This window comes from Henckelia pumila, chromosome 4 (genome assembly GCF_033568475.1).
Source record: "Henckelia pumila isolate YLH828 chromosome 4, ASM3356847v2, whole genome shotgun sequence".
Classification (NCBI taxonomy): Eukaryota; Viridiplantae; Streptophyta; class Magnoliopsida; order Lamiales; family Gesneriaceae; genus Henckelia; species Henckelia pumila.
The window spans coordinates 81,190,683-81,204,885 of record NC_133123.1 but is presented as its reverse complement, the minus strand read 5'-3'; the positions used below and the strand labels follow the sequence as shown (position 1 = coordinate 81,204,885).

The 14,203-nt window shown below is 35.8% G+C and overlaps 2 protein-coding genes across 2 annotated transcripts; both read left to right on the top strand.

Moving 5' to 3' along the window:
• Positions 1–1,955: 1,955 nt before the first annotated feature.
• Positions 1,956–2,868, top strand: LOC140861327 (uncharacterized). Its single transcript, XM_073264335.1, has 2 exons — positions 1,956–2,073; positions 2,177–2,868. Exons 1-2 carry the CDS (start codon positions 1,956–1,958, stop codon positions 2,866–2,868), a joined length of 810 nt encoding a protein of 269 aa, XP_073120436.1.
• Positions 2,869–6,544: 3,676 nt separating this feature from the next.
• On the top strand, positions 6,545–8,104 carry LOC140865450 (protein VACUOLELESS GAMETOPHYTES-like). The gene has a single exon (XM_073270105.1). It carries the CDS (start codon positions 6,622–6,624, stop codon positions 7,615–7,617), a length of 996 nt encoding a protein of 331 aa, XP_073126206.1. The 5' UTR covers positions 6,545–6,621; the 3' UTR covers positions 7,618–8,104.
• Positions 8,105–14,203: the final 6,099 nt, after the last annotated feature.

Here is a 14,203-nt window from a genome sequence, read left to right as displayed (position 1 = left end):
ATCTATACATCTAATAAAATCAGGTCTTCAGGAATTTAAACAATATTTTCTTATTGTCAAAGTGTATTGTTTTCAATTTTTTTCTTTTTTTAAAAAAAAAATAAGAAACCAAAAAATTTATAGGTAAAAGTATTTCATTTTAAAATTTTCTATCATGTACAAGTCTGGGTTTGCTCATAGTAATGATAAGAAAATGACCTTTTTTTACATTATATATTATATATGTTTTGTTAAAATAATGATAAGAAGCTACAAGTAATCAAGCATTACGATCAATAAGATATTATATTTAAATTTTAAACTCAATTAGTTAAAAATGATAGATCGATTCTTTAATTTTATAAAGAAAATATTTATTTATGTATTTAAAATTTTTCTTAATTTCTTTTTTGTATTTTATACATACAAATGCATCTACTTATTTAATTCTATTTTTATGTTACCGAAAAATATACTCCCCCATCACAAATATAAACCTTACATGACTCTCCTGTACATGACATACAGTGGCATCTCTGCACGGTTCTTGGGGTGCGAGTTCCAACCCCTTACATAAAACTCTTACATAAATTTGAAAGAGAGAAAACTCTTACATAAACTCAATAATAACTCTTACATAATACATTGAGTTATTTATAGGCAACCAAAACTACATTAACTAGACAAATTATAATAAGGAAACTTTTTAGCTTGCAACCAAAGAAACCTAAATATATGGCCTAAAATTCGAAATCAATTATAAATTCTGAATATAAATACTTCAATTTAGAAAATTATAATAAATTAACCTAACTCAATCCACGCCTTAGCCAATAACCACTCGGGTGTCATATGTGCAATGTATGCATATGATCTACTTGCCAAACTTCAATTGATCATCTTGGACTTTAATAATATTGATAACACCACCACTCGAATCTCCAAAATGATTTTGATGCATGCCTTTAAGGGGGTGTCCAAGTTGGTGGAGTAGGTGAACTCTTTGCCAGAGGTCAGGAGTTCGATTTTTTTCGACCAACAACTTCTTAGACTAGCCTGTCACACAGGGCTTGTCTAGTGTGGTTTACCTGACTAACGTAGTTTGCAGGCCTATTACGTTAGTCCGGATGTTTACCCAGTGCACACCGAAGGTAGCGGCTGTGGGTTTCCACGTCACAAAAAAAATGATTTTGATGCATGCTAAATAAATCGTGCGTTGAATCTATGCAAGTAAGTGCTTCTCGGATGTTCATAATTAATCCATGGAATGCCTCTTTGAACTTCTAATTTATTCCTTTTGTAATTGGTCCTAAAGGCCATTCCAATGGGTCCCTTACGTCTTAGCTAGGTTCTTCATCACGTCTAGGATCTTCCATGATTGCGTCACTTTTAAACATTACCGATGAGTTATTATCCAATTTGACTTTCTCTCGGGCTCAAGCTCAGTGACTCAATCCATTTGGGTCTCATATTATTTAGTTATTTATTTGGCCTTGATATAAATTCCTAAAAGCCCATAAGAGGCTCAAGCCCATGAAACTCTCCGACTATCTATAAATAGCTCAAATTCTCTCATTCTTAAGGTATGCACTCTATAGTCACATGCTCTGGTTCTCTATAACTTTTATTGGGCATATACTGACTTGAGCGTCGGAGTGTCTTCGCCGGACAATCCCCGGCGCCACTCACTTTGCTTTGTGATGCAGGTAACAACCCACGAAGTTCGGTCTTTGGAATAATTCAAGTATTAATCTGGCTATCCAGATCTCTGCAAGTACCCAGATTTGCTCCAATCGGGTAATATCAATTTTTTTCTACATCAGCTTGGCGCCGTCAGTGAAAAATTGTTCACTGCATCATTGAGAATGCATACTCCATCACAAACATCTCAAGAAAATAATCGCAATGAAAACACACCTACAATCTCTAAACCACCGCTTGAATTTAGTTTCACACAGGAAACGTTGACAGCCTTAATGGAAGGAACAGTCGCACGCGCAGCGACTGAATCGATCGCTCAGTTTGTGGAATCCCGTCAACGCCGAAGCACCGACAAGAGAGCTCATAGAAGAGGGATCGCATCTCATGACCCCGGTAACAAAGACCCAAAGAAAACTAAGTCTAAAGTGAAAGACAGATCTTGAGGGGACCAAGAAAAATACTACTCATAAAGAGGGTGAAACAAGTGCTCACACAGTTCACGACGTCTCTGATGAAAACAAAGCCACTAATCCAACACGTGGAGATGGATCTCACACATATGTAACTGGAGAGAATTCTTCAGCAATCTTGCATGTACGTCGGAGTCCGTTCACTAACGTCATTCTATCTGAAGCATTACCCAAGGGAGTCAAAATTCTAAGCCTACCTGAGTTCGATGGAACTAGTGATCCTCAAGATCATATTGACAAATTCTACGTGAAAGCATATTTGTATGACATCACAGATGCAGCTTACTGCAAGATATTCCGAACAAAGTTATCAGGACAGGCTCTCACATGGTTCAATAAGATGTCGTCTGAATCCATCGCCAACTTGGAGCAACTCATTCAGCGCTTCATCCAACAATTCTCAATTAACAAGAAATACCCGAAAATAACAACATACTTATTCACAATTCTTCAAAAAGAAGGTGAAAATTTGCGAGACTATGTTAAGATATTTACTCATGCGGTTCATGAAGTCCCACAGGTGAACCACGATATGTTATCTGGAATAATGCAGCAGAACTTGTGTCCTAGAAGGTTCAAGGAATCTATAGCAGGAAAATCCCCGAACACCTTGGAGGAGCTGTTGTCTAGAGCCGAAAAATACATCCTTATCGAGGAAACTGATGAGTTGCACTCCTCGGAAAAAAGAAAACGAAACGAAAAATATGATGAAATATAACGCAGGACAGAGAGTCATGTCAATCTAAAGAAACTCTATACTCATAGAGCAAACACCTGCAAGCTAAAATAAATTGCTTGCCGCTACTTTATTTGCTCTGCAGATCAAAACTTTTATTTAATTCTCTTTTATTTTAGGTTTAATAATAAACTTATGTTTATTTGTTTACTTTTCTATTTAATTATATAGGAATAAACTCAGCTTCGTCAACGAATGCTTAACTCATACGTCACGACCCATGCAATCATTAAGGCTTCAAAGGCTTGGCCAGCCCTGTAGGACTACCTAAGCCACGATGTTGTAAGAGGTCAAGACGACAAAAATAAAGTCCCGGGATACCTCACCACCTGACAACTAGATTGGGTTCGGGACTTCCCCATGAGACAAAATTTTAGGAACTTGATCCATTCCTAAGTACTCCATGTTAAGCACTATGTTATTTCTCCAAGAACGCAACAAAAAGTCATAGCGACTATAAACAATTCAAAAAAAGTCATAGCGACTATAAACAATTCAAAAAAAGTCATAGCGACTATAAACAATTCAGAAAAGTCATAGAGACTATAAACAATTCAGAAAAAGTCATAGCGACTATAAACAATTCAGAAAAAGTTATAGGGACTATAAACAATTCAAAAAAGTCATAGCGACTATAAATAATCCAAGAAGTCATAGCGACTATAAAAAAAATTTCAGAAGAAGTCACAGCGACTATTAAATTTTTTTTCAGAAGAATTCATAATGACTATAAAATTTTTTTAGGAAAAGTTATAGAGACTATAATAAAATTTTAAGAAGAAGTCATAGTGACAATGAAATTTTTTTGAGGAAAAGTCATAGAGACTATAAAATTTTTTTCGGAAGAAGTCATAGTGACTATAAAAAAATTTTCAAAAAAATTCATAGCGACTATAAATTTTTTTTCAGAAGAAGTCATATCGACTATAAAAAAAATTATCATGTCATAATGACTATAAAAAAAATTTATCAAGTCATGATAACCATAAAAAATTCACCAAGTCCTAAAGACTGTAGCGACCCAGCCCGGATCCACTACCTAATCAGAGTTTAGGAGCATAATTAAACATGCATTAAATAAATCACTGCGAAAGACTTAAATTAAAACAGACCGGCAGAATACAGCCGGATAAATAAATTCGATTATACAAATCAATCGAAATAAATAACCCTAAAGGCAAAACCTACAACTAAATCCTGCTGTCTTCACTGGTCACTGGCTACTCCAAGCTCCAGGTGCCCAACCATGCACCTATAACTGCCCCGTCGAATGGGGTGTCCAGACATACAGAAACACTGGACGTGAGCTCTAAGCTCAATAGGAAAGCAATGATATATATAATATATGCAACACATAAATGATTTTAAAATCAGGGTTAAATCACTTTCTCTGGGCGCCTGGAATACACGGTACCGGGCTAGAGAGCGACTCCGCGTGGTACTCGTATATTCCCAAGACACGAATCCTCAGGAAGAATCGCCTCGACTGATGGAAACTGTCATAACTCACATCGTACTCGATGCAGTGTCCGTAAAAACATATGCATGTGCTAAAGCCGTAAAACATGGTAAACACATAGCACATACTCATGCAACACATATAATATATATCATGCTGACCATCTCAGTCAGTACTTACGTACCTCACTATAGGCAAATCCTAGCAGTCCCACTCTAGGTTCCAAGCCTATCAACAACTCTACAATGCAAATATCCATGCATCATTCATTAAGCTCTAAAAGCCTTAACTAAGCTATTGCATACTCCTAAATAATTTAAGGAGACCATAGCTATACCTGCGTCCGTCGTCAGCCCACTGATGGCGACTATCCCGCAACTAGGGCACACCCCTGCTGCAGCTCCACAGCTTCAAGCACTGCTCCGCTACACGAGCACTACCCCGCTACTATGTCAGACACTGTCTGACTATACTAAAGTATATTTCATACTCCAACTCTAAAATAAGAGTACCCAAAGCCCAACATAGAGCTACTAGGGCGAAGGAGAGGAATTCGGAATTGGCAAGAAATGAGGAGCTCGGACCCTATATTTATAGACGTCGATCGGAAGCTCCGTTCCTCGATCGGACGTTCCGTTCCGGCAGATCGGAAGCTCCGTTCCCCGATCGGATGCTCCGTTCGCCACGTGTCAATTCGGCCCACATGCAACCACACACCTGTCACCAACAGCCATCGGAAGCTCCGTTCTTGATCGGACGTTTCGATCGTCGATCGGACGCTCCGATCCTGGATCGTTGCTTCCGATCCTGGATCTTTGCTTCCGATCCTGGATCGTTGCTTCCGATCCCACTCGAGTCTTGGAACCTTCTAAACCAATTTCGAGTGTCCTGGATCCATTTCTGGGCTCCGTTAATCCTCCTGGACTTTCTTAATCATGTTTTACTTAACCCAAACATGATTACATGATTAATTACTCATTAATCGTTAATCACGAATACGGGTCACTACAAGACTATATAGAATCATAGCCCCAAGGGGTTACATCCAATGCACCAACCTAAGAGGTTACGTGAAATACACTAACTCAAGGGTTTTCATCGAAAATACTACTCCAAAGGATTGCAGAAAACTCATTCCCTCAAGAGATTGCTTAGAAGACAAAAATCTTTCAGACGTTCGGAAAACTCTCCGTCGAAAATATTATAAGTGGCGGTCCTAACGCATCCACCGGAATAACAGTTGCGGTCCAACTCCCATATGTGAACAAAAGAAATAACCGTCGGTATACCCCCACGGTCCGATTTTTGAAAATAGTAAAAATTCACTTATTACATTCACTATCATCATTAGGTTCTGCTAGATCAACAAACCAGTTGGTATTTTGGTTCACCCTCAACAAGTACAATACCTTATATCAGAACAGACAGTACCACACCAAATATATATATTTTTAAAATATATATCTAGTACACCTTTTCCACTACCACTCAATGCAAATAACCAAGTCATAATATTTTTAAAGACAAAAGTTGTAAAAGTGAGACAATAAAAATTCTCACGATTTTATGGTGAAGCAGACCATGAATTTAAACACAAATAAAATAATTATTTAATTTCAACAATATTCATCTCATTAATTGCATTATTTGCAATCAATCGGAATCAAACTAATAACATTGAGTCTAATACTAATTGTAGCACAATGTTATTAATTACCACAATATCAAAATCTATAAATAACGATAATTCTTTTAAATTGTATCGATAACTTAAATATCATGTTTCGATTGTTTTATCTAACATACACAAATATTGCACCTCAATAACTCCGTAATAATCACTTGTTCGATTGTAACAATTAATAAAGATAAGCAAAACTTCAATCCAAATCAGCCGCGTGAGTGAACCAAAACCAAAACCAAAATCAAAACCATAATCAAATCTTTTGCTAATTAAAAGGATATATATATATATATATATATGGGTTAGTCTATGCTATATCGGGAGTGTTTCTCTCCCTATTTCAAGACCATTAGATCACGTGGGACTCATATATTTTTATGAAAATTGACATATGTTTTGATAATCTAATGGTTGATATTTGACCACGTCATAGGGAGAGAAGTACTCCAAGTGTAGCATAGAATAATTCCATATATATAAAGGGTTTGAGTTGACTTGGTCTATCAAATAAGCCTCATAAATGTCGACTCAAACCTTGCTAGCTTATATTAATTCACGCCTCCAATTCAGACAACTAAAATAATCTTGAGAAATGGGGAATCCAAACCTGGAACAATCCGATCAAACAGCGCCGGTCCTAACCCATTTCAGCCACCCACACCCCTTAAAACTCTCCAACGCCGCAGCTTCTCACTGCTCCGCCTGCAAAGTACTCGATGCCTCCGGCGCCGCCGCCGTTTACTCCTGCACAGTGTGCAGTTTCAGCCTCCACAAGAAATGCTACGATCTGCCTCAGAAGATCAAGCACGAATTCGACCAGGCCCATGTTCTTTCTCTGCAGCCGAAGCCCGTTTACCCCGAAGGAGTCTTCAAGTGCGACGCCTGCGGGATCCAGGGCGATGGCTTCTCCTACCATTGCAGCCCTTGCGGCACTGATCTGCACTCCATCTGCGCGAGTCTGCCGATGACTTTGAGTCATAACTGCCACCAGCAGCATTACCTTTCGTTGACCTTCTCCGCACCGTACGCGGGTAACGCGTTTTCTTGTGATATTTGCAAGAGGGTTGGGTCGAAAACATGGCTCTATCGCTGTAACTTGTGCGAGTTTGATGTTCATTTGACTTGTGTGGCGATGATACCAACTTCTACGCCTCACAATCATCCGCAAAACTTACCCAGATCCATCTCCGAGCCTTCCAACATATATCCATCTCCGAGCCTTCCAACATATCATGCGAGGCCGCCGCATCATTCTGCCAGCTTGGGGCACCCATATCCGGCTCAACCGTATCCGGCTCCGGTGCCATATAATAACTTCAATCAACCACAAGGGGGTGTTAGGCCAGCCAATGGATTGGGGAACCTACTCTTGGGAAATGTGGCGAATGGTATAGCTAGCGGCGTTGCTCAGGCTACTGCCCAAGCTGTGATACAGGGATTCACGAGTGGAGGAGGAGGCGGCGCTGGAGGAGGTGCAGGCGTTGTTAATCATAGCTCTCAAGATGCCGGAACTACCGATGGAAGTTACTATGTCGACGGTGGCTATGGAGGAACCGATGTAGGCTACCAAGATGTCTCTTACTATTAATTATACCTCTCAGATCATGAACCAAAATTTGATGTTCTGTTTTGAAGCATAAAAGGTTCTCTGTTTCTTGTGATATCAAAAATTATTTCAATTTATGTAAAAACATAATGTTACATTCATCCTTATTTTGGGGCATAGAAAAACGAAAAAAAAAAAAAAAAGGGTCAAATTCCAGTATTCCACATCGTATTATTCTTATAATTAATTTGTGACTCGAGGGAGCGGTTGAGTTTATTTCGTGGTGTTTATGGAAAATAAGAGATGAAGTTCAGAATGTATTTTAGGGATGTACTTTTATTATTGTTCATGTAAAATGATCGATAGTATGTATGGTTCCATAGAAAATTCGTAGTCGAATTTTTTGTTTTTGATGTAAAATATAGTATCGTTTTGTTGATTTCAGTGCATCACTTGTTTATTTGTTTGTAGTTTTGAGGACTAAGTTCTATTAAAGTCAAGAAGAAAAACAATTTAATTTTTCTCATAACATGATGTAGGATACATTGCTAACACGATTCAAGATTTGGAACAAATAAATTCAATGGATCTGATTTAGTATTACCAATTTGTAATTAATAAAAAGAGTGAAAGCGATCCCATTAATTAATTAAAATACATACTACAAATTGCATTAATTATAGATTATATCCACTTAATATATGATAGCGAACCCCCCAAAAGACATTTTTTTTAAAAAAAAAACACACACATAAAAAAAACAAAACAAAAAGACTCCCTTTCATGGAACTCTTTATATCTATCATTTTGAGTTGATTCGTCGGGTTAGCCCAACTCATCGCTAAATAAGAACGAGTTGATTTGTGATTTTGTCCATATGTTCAAAAGTGAGTCAAAATTAGCTGACTAATATGGATCGTTAGACAAACCAGAGTGAGTTGGCCTGCCAATTTTTATTTATTTTTTTAAATTTCTAATAGTTTGATAAGTTTGAAAATTTAAAATATTTGAAATGTTTCATAAATGATTGATATGTTTGAAATATTTATAATAATTTATGTACAATTGATTAACTTTGAAAAAAAAATATTATCTTATTGTAAATTATATTTATTTGATGAATTTTGAAATATATTATTAATAATTATTTATGTATGATTATTTTTGGCCAATATATATATATATTTTTAATTTTTTTGGCAAAATGACTCGCCTAATTTTATTGAAAACTAATGTAAATTTTTTTTTATTTTTGGAAATAAAATCATGGCTGAACCATCAATTAAAATATACTAAAAATTTCCACATCAAAATTTTGAAACATGCATGTAAGGCTTGAAAATAAAATTTAAGATTTAAAAAATTGAAGAGTTTACACATCTAATGCATAAAAATACTTCATAAATTGACATTAATACCTCAAAAAATATAATTTAAAAATCCTGCACATAACAAAAAAAAAAAAGATATAAAGTAAGACTTGCAATTTTATTTTATCAACTAAAACTTCTCATAATATAAAATTTGCACAATTAAAATTCCAAATAAAAATATACACATTATTTTCGAATTGTGCATCAAACTTAGAAAAAAATATTTATTTAACATTTAAAATCTTGAAAAGTTCAAGCATCAAGTGCATGAAAATACTTTTCTAAAAATTTTCATTAACCAAATATGTACAATCAAAGACTCTTCTTTTAAAATAAACATTATTAAAACTATTAAAAATTTCCTCAAATAATAAATAAAATCCTCATGAATCCCTCAAGTTCAACCAATTTAAGCAAGGATAATTTTTAAATATATCCTTATAGTGTCATTATTGTCCCAATTATATTCCTTTTGTTTTTTCGTATCCTAAAAATATCCCTTATTAATTAAAAAGTGTCTCAAATATGTCTTTGAAACTAATAATACCTATTCTACCCTTTATTTCCCAATTTATTATTATAAAGCTTAATCCCATCATGCTTCCGTAAGTAAATTAAAATAAATTATCTCTTTGACCAAAATGTTGTCGGGTTATGTCCACCGGGTTTTACAGGTTGTTCCTCACAACCGAGCCACGCGATCGCAACCGATGGTTTCTGACGCAGACTCCTTCAGCAGCACCTAGCACAGCCGTATTTCGTTTCCTTCTTTAAGGCGTATATTAAAAGCTTAATTTTTGAATGAAAACAATATGATAGGGAAGAACTTCGAAAATTTATTCAGACAACATATTATTATATAAATCAACCTCCTTTGAAGATGAGGAGATAACTTGTTTAACTACTGATCGTAGCATTGTTCTTGAAATAGTTAAAATTACAGAAACTTAATACAAATGTAGGAAGAGAAATATTACAATAATTTTATTTGTAAAAAAATGAAGGGAATGATCGATGTCTTCAGCTTCCTCAAATGCTTGTATTTATAGCTTTAGTTCCACTCGTTTCACCGAGAAACTTCATGGAATCTTACATTTGTCTTGTATTTTTTATGTCATTATTGATGACATCTTTTACTAGTGGAGGAGTCACATTCCTGCATCATCCTTTTGGCTTTATTCTCCTCTCATGCCTTTTTTATTGTTGTCGAGGCATATTTTGCTTTTGAAGTGGGCCCCTGTGAAAACGCGTCTTCAGTGGCCCTGTCCACCTTTTCTTGTCTCGGAAAAATTCTTCCGATCCGTTCGGGGCCTAAAGGTTTTTTCAAATTCTGGCTCCTTCTGATTTGGACATTCTGGGCAGATATTTTCTAACCATCGTCCGATATGAGCCATGTTACAAAATTTTCGACGAGTTTCTTTACTTCCTGGCAGCTTGTTGTTCCACAAAAGGTTCCTCTTCTTTTCGAAGAGTTCTTCCGCGAAAGTTGTAGTTTTTCCTGTCATTGTGTTTAACAGGAATGATCCATTTACAAAGTTCTGATAAATTTTGAATGGAAACTTGACTTTGTCTATCTCGATAAGACAAACCCAAATACCCCATGCCCTTCTGGTTGAGATTTCATTTTCTCCGAAAGTGGGCACCAAGGGTATTTCTTCAGTTGTAGGATCCTTCATAAATTTATGACTATTTATATCAGGTCTCCTCAGCTTTATGAAATGAAAGGGTTCATGTGATTCTTTTCCTATTGGTTCTGGAGCTGCACTGAAAAATTATAACTCTAGCACATCTCCTCTGGACAAATGATCATTATTTGCCCATGTTTCTTGGACTTCTTCTTGGATCCATTTTGGTAACCGTGATATCTCCGGGAAGCCTGGTGACGTTTTATAAACTGAGGCCAAATCCCCAAATTCATACCAGATCTTTACATCCTTAGGATTGACATTGTTTTTTAAACCAAACCCTTAGATATATTCCTGCAACATCAATCCTGCAAGTGTTCGGGTTGATTTCACTTCTTGTATTCAATTTTTTCCACCTTTGTTGATAAACCTGGAATAGAAAAATAATAGCTGGATTAGTATAAATCTTAGATTTTCCCATGTTAGTGTTGGGCCTAAGATTGATCTCTTCCTCTTTTACCCCAGAGGCAGAGGGTTGACTTGATGAGTTTTGCTCATCAATTGTTGCTTCATCCAATTAATCAAAAGCTAATGATAGATTAGCATGTGTTTCTTGGGTTTTAGAATCACCAACCTCTTGTTTTACAACCAGTGGTTGTATTTTTTCTTCTTGTAAAACCAATGTTTTATCATTTCCTGTTTATAAGAAACCAATGGTTTCTCTATAGCCTTCACAATTGGCCCTTGAATAGCAGCCCATAGTTGAGTTTGAGCTTGAAACATCCTGTTATTCGATTAGATACATTGATCAGCTTGTTGTAACCTGCCAGCCATTTCAACATTAATGACTAACTGGTTGAACTCAGTTTGAAGCAACCCAAGGTGTTTCCTGAGATGCCTCTGCATTTTCATGATGAAATCCACGTCACTTCCTTCCATCTCTTGTTAAAAAATCTGCAAGAATATTTTCATGAGATTTAATAATAACAATATCAAAAAGCTTGTCATCTTAATAATATGACTTTATCTGGTTTAGATTCAATCTTATTTCTTAAGAAAGCTTTTACCTAGTTATTATCAACTTTTAAGGTAAATTTTTTAGCAAGTAAAAATAAATGCCATTTTTCAAAAGCCTTTTTAACTGTATAAAATTCTTTTTTATCACTGGCATATGTAAATAACACCAAATCATCCTCATCTACGGGTATAGCCATTTTCGGGAGTTTCTTACATATCTCCTTTAGTTGGTTTACCCCCTATAGTATGTTCATCGGTCCATATAAACCTTGCATCCTTTTTTAACAAAGGACTGAACATCTTCATGTACATTTCTAAGTTTTTTATGAACATCCCTGAAAAATTTACCACTCCGAGAAAACTTTGGAGTTGTTTTACGTCTTTGAGTTTATCTGGAAAATTATGTACCTTTTTCACAATATGGGGTTGATCGAGCAAATACTACCATGAAAAATCAACGTAAATATATCTATCAATTAAGCTCGAATAAATCGCAAGTGCACGAGTCAAGTAATAATATAGTGTACAAAGTACGAGTATCGTCCCACAGAGATTGATTTATGACAAGATTACCTCAAGTATGATTCTTTAATTAATTAAAACGAGAGAGAGAATAAATTAATAAACTAAAATAAAATTATAAATTAAAAGCAAAACAATAAATTAAGTTCAGAAAATAAATAAACTATTGTTAGGATCTCGGTTCACCTACCCCTTTTCTTCTCTAATGATTGAATTTTAATTCTCAAATCATGCTTTTGACGAAATTCCCTAATCTATCAATATACTCTCTCGAGCTATATTAATCTAATTAACGAATTGTAATAACCAAGTCTCCTTGTGTTATTTAACAACTGCAATTGCATTAACGATTTTTGGAATCCTCTAGCTTTCACCCTGGTGGACTATGACTATCAACATGTATCCAACCTCATATCTCTATGTAAGTTGTAGATCCATGGGTTATATTACCCTATCATGTCATAAAATCTCCTCTCGGTATCAATTATAACACATAAAATCAATAAGAAGTTGATCAATCTCCAAAATTTCAATAAACACAATAATATAATCAAGAATCCTTAAAAACTAATTTCAATCTTCAAGAAGAAATCAAAACATAAGTTTTGGGGGTAGGATCCCCTAAATCCCAACAAATAAAAGAAAAGGAAAAGAGAAAACTAGTTTTTGGTTCTTGAGTTCTTCACGTTCTTCTCCCTCTTTTCGTTCTTCTCCTTGGATGGTCGCCTTTCTCCTACGTTTCTGATGTGTGGAACCCTTAAAACGTCAGATGTTTATCTATTTATAGTGCCCAAGAGTTCTTTCCATGTAAAACACCCAGAAATATCTTTTTTTAAACTTACGCACGGGCGCCCGAGCGGTAGAAAAGTGCAGCTCGCGCGCTGGGGCTTCTGTTCTAAACTTTTTTCTCAAACAGGCATGCGCCCGCGCGGTAATAAATAGCAGCCCACGCGCCCACTGATTTTTCCAGCGCGCAACAATTTTGTAAAATTAATAACTTGAGTTCTAGCCGTCGGATTGAGCTGAAATTTTGACAGTAGCTTTAAAACATCTTAAACTACAATCTGGACGGTGAGATTTGATTTGGAGCTACCTAAAATTAAATTTGAATTTTTTACCAAGGCTGCTCCGTAATTCATTCTTCAAAAACCAATTTCCTACAAAATTAACCCGGAGAGTGAAATGCTCATGCATGAGATTAATTACAAATAAAACATATAAAAATACACAAGAAACCATATGAATGCATGCCAAATAGACATAAAATAATGCACACAAAATGCACTTATCAACAACCCCAAACTTAACTCTTGTTCGCCCTCGAGCAAGACATGCAAAAATAAAATGCAAACAAAAACATAAGTAAGGATGATTCAATAATGTACACAGCCTCCGAGAAGTTCAATCACAAAACAAAATCACCGACATGCTCTCAACTTTTCATAATACACCTTCGGTTTAACGTGAACGTGTGTGTGTGAAATGTCATTTCAGTTTCATACAACTTAAACCGAATTCGTTTCAAAACTGCTTAGCAACCTATGACAAATTAGTGCAAGTTTCATTCTTCAAGTGCTCATTCCTTCCAACAATCTCTAAACTAAACCCACCTCCCTTGAGATAATGAATTACACACCTCCGGATTTTGCACCCGGTATTGCTTTAGCCCCAATAATTACCCGCTGACTTAGCTATAACTGGCTAGGATACGAAAAATCATTCTATTTTTTCTTTCTAATCCCCTCGTCTATAGCCCGGATGGAGCATCAATCCCATTTAATCCGCATACTTATCCTTAAATTTAATTTTTTTTTTTTAGGATTTTAATCCTTTCAAGGCTCGGATGGAATTGTAGATACTTTTTTTCTAGGTGCGCCCAAGATCATAAGTGTAAACTAGAGCCTCATCAAAATTCATAGAGCACAATCAAGATCCACAAACCACCTATTGTCGTGCAATGGTCAAACAGACACAAACTTCATCAAATCTTTCGCTACAATTCACTGGTCTAACATTAGTGCTTAAAAATATTCTCGGTTCAACCTACAGTTTCTCATGTCCAGTCAAGAGCAAAATTTTTCAAAAAAACTT

Bases quoted from the DNA above. Each gene is read 5' to 3' on its own strand.
- LOC140861327 (XM_073264335.1), top strand. From the start codon at position 1,956: ATGGAAGGAACAGTCGCACGCGCAGCGACTGAATCGATCGCTCAGTTT. The intron at 2,074-2,176 runs GTAACAAAGACC...GTGCTCACACAG, and splicing joins GATCGCATCTCATGACCCCG to TTCACGACGTCTCTGATGAA.
- LOC140865450 (XM_073270105.1), top strand. From the start codon at position 6,622: ATGGGGAATCCAAACCTGGAACAATCCGATCAAACAGCGCCGGTCCTA.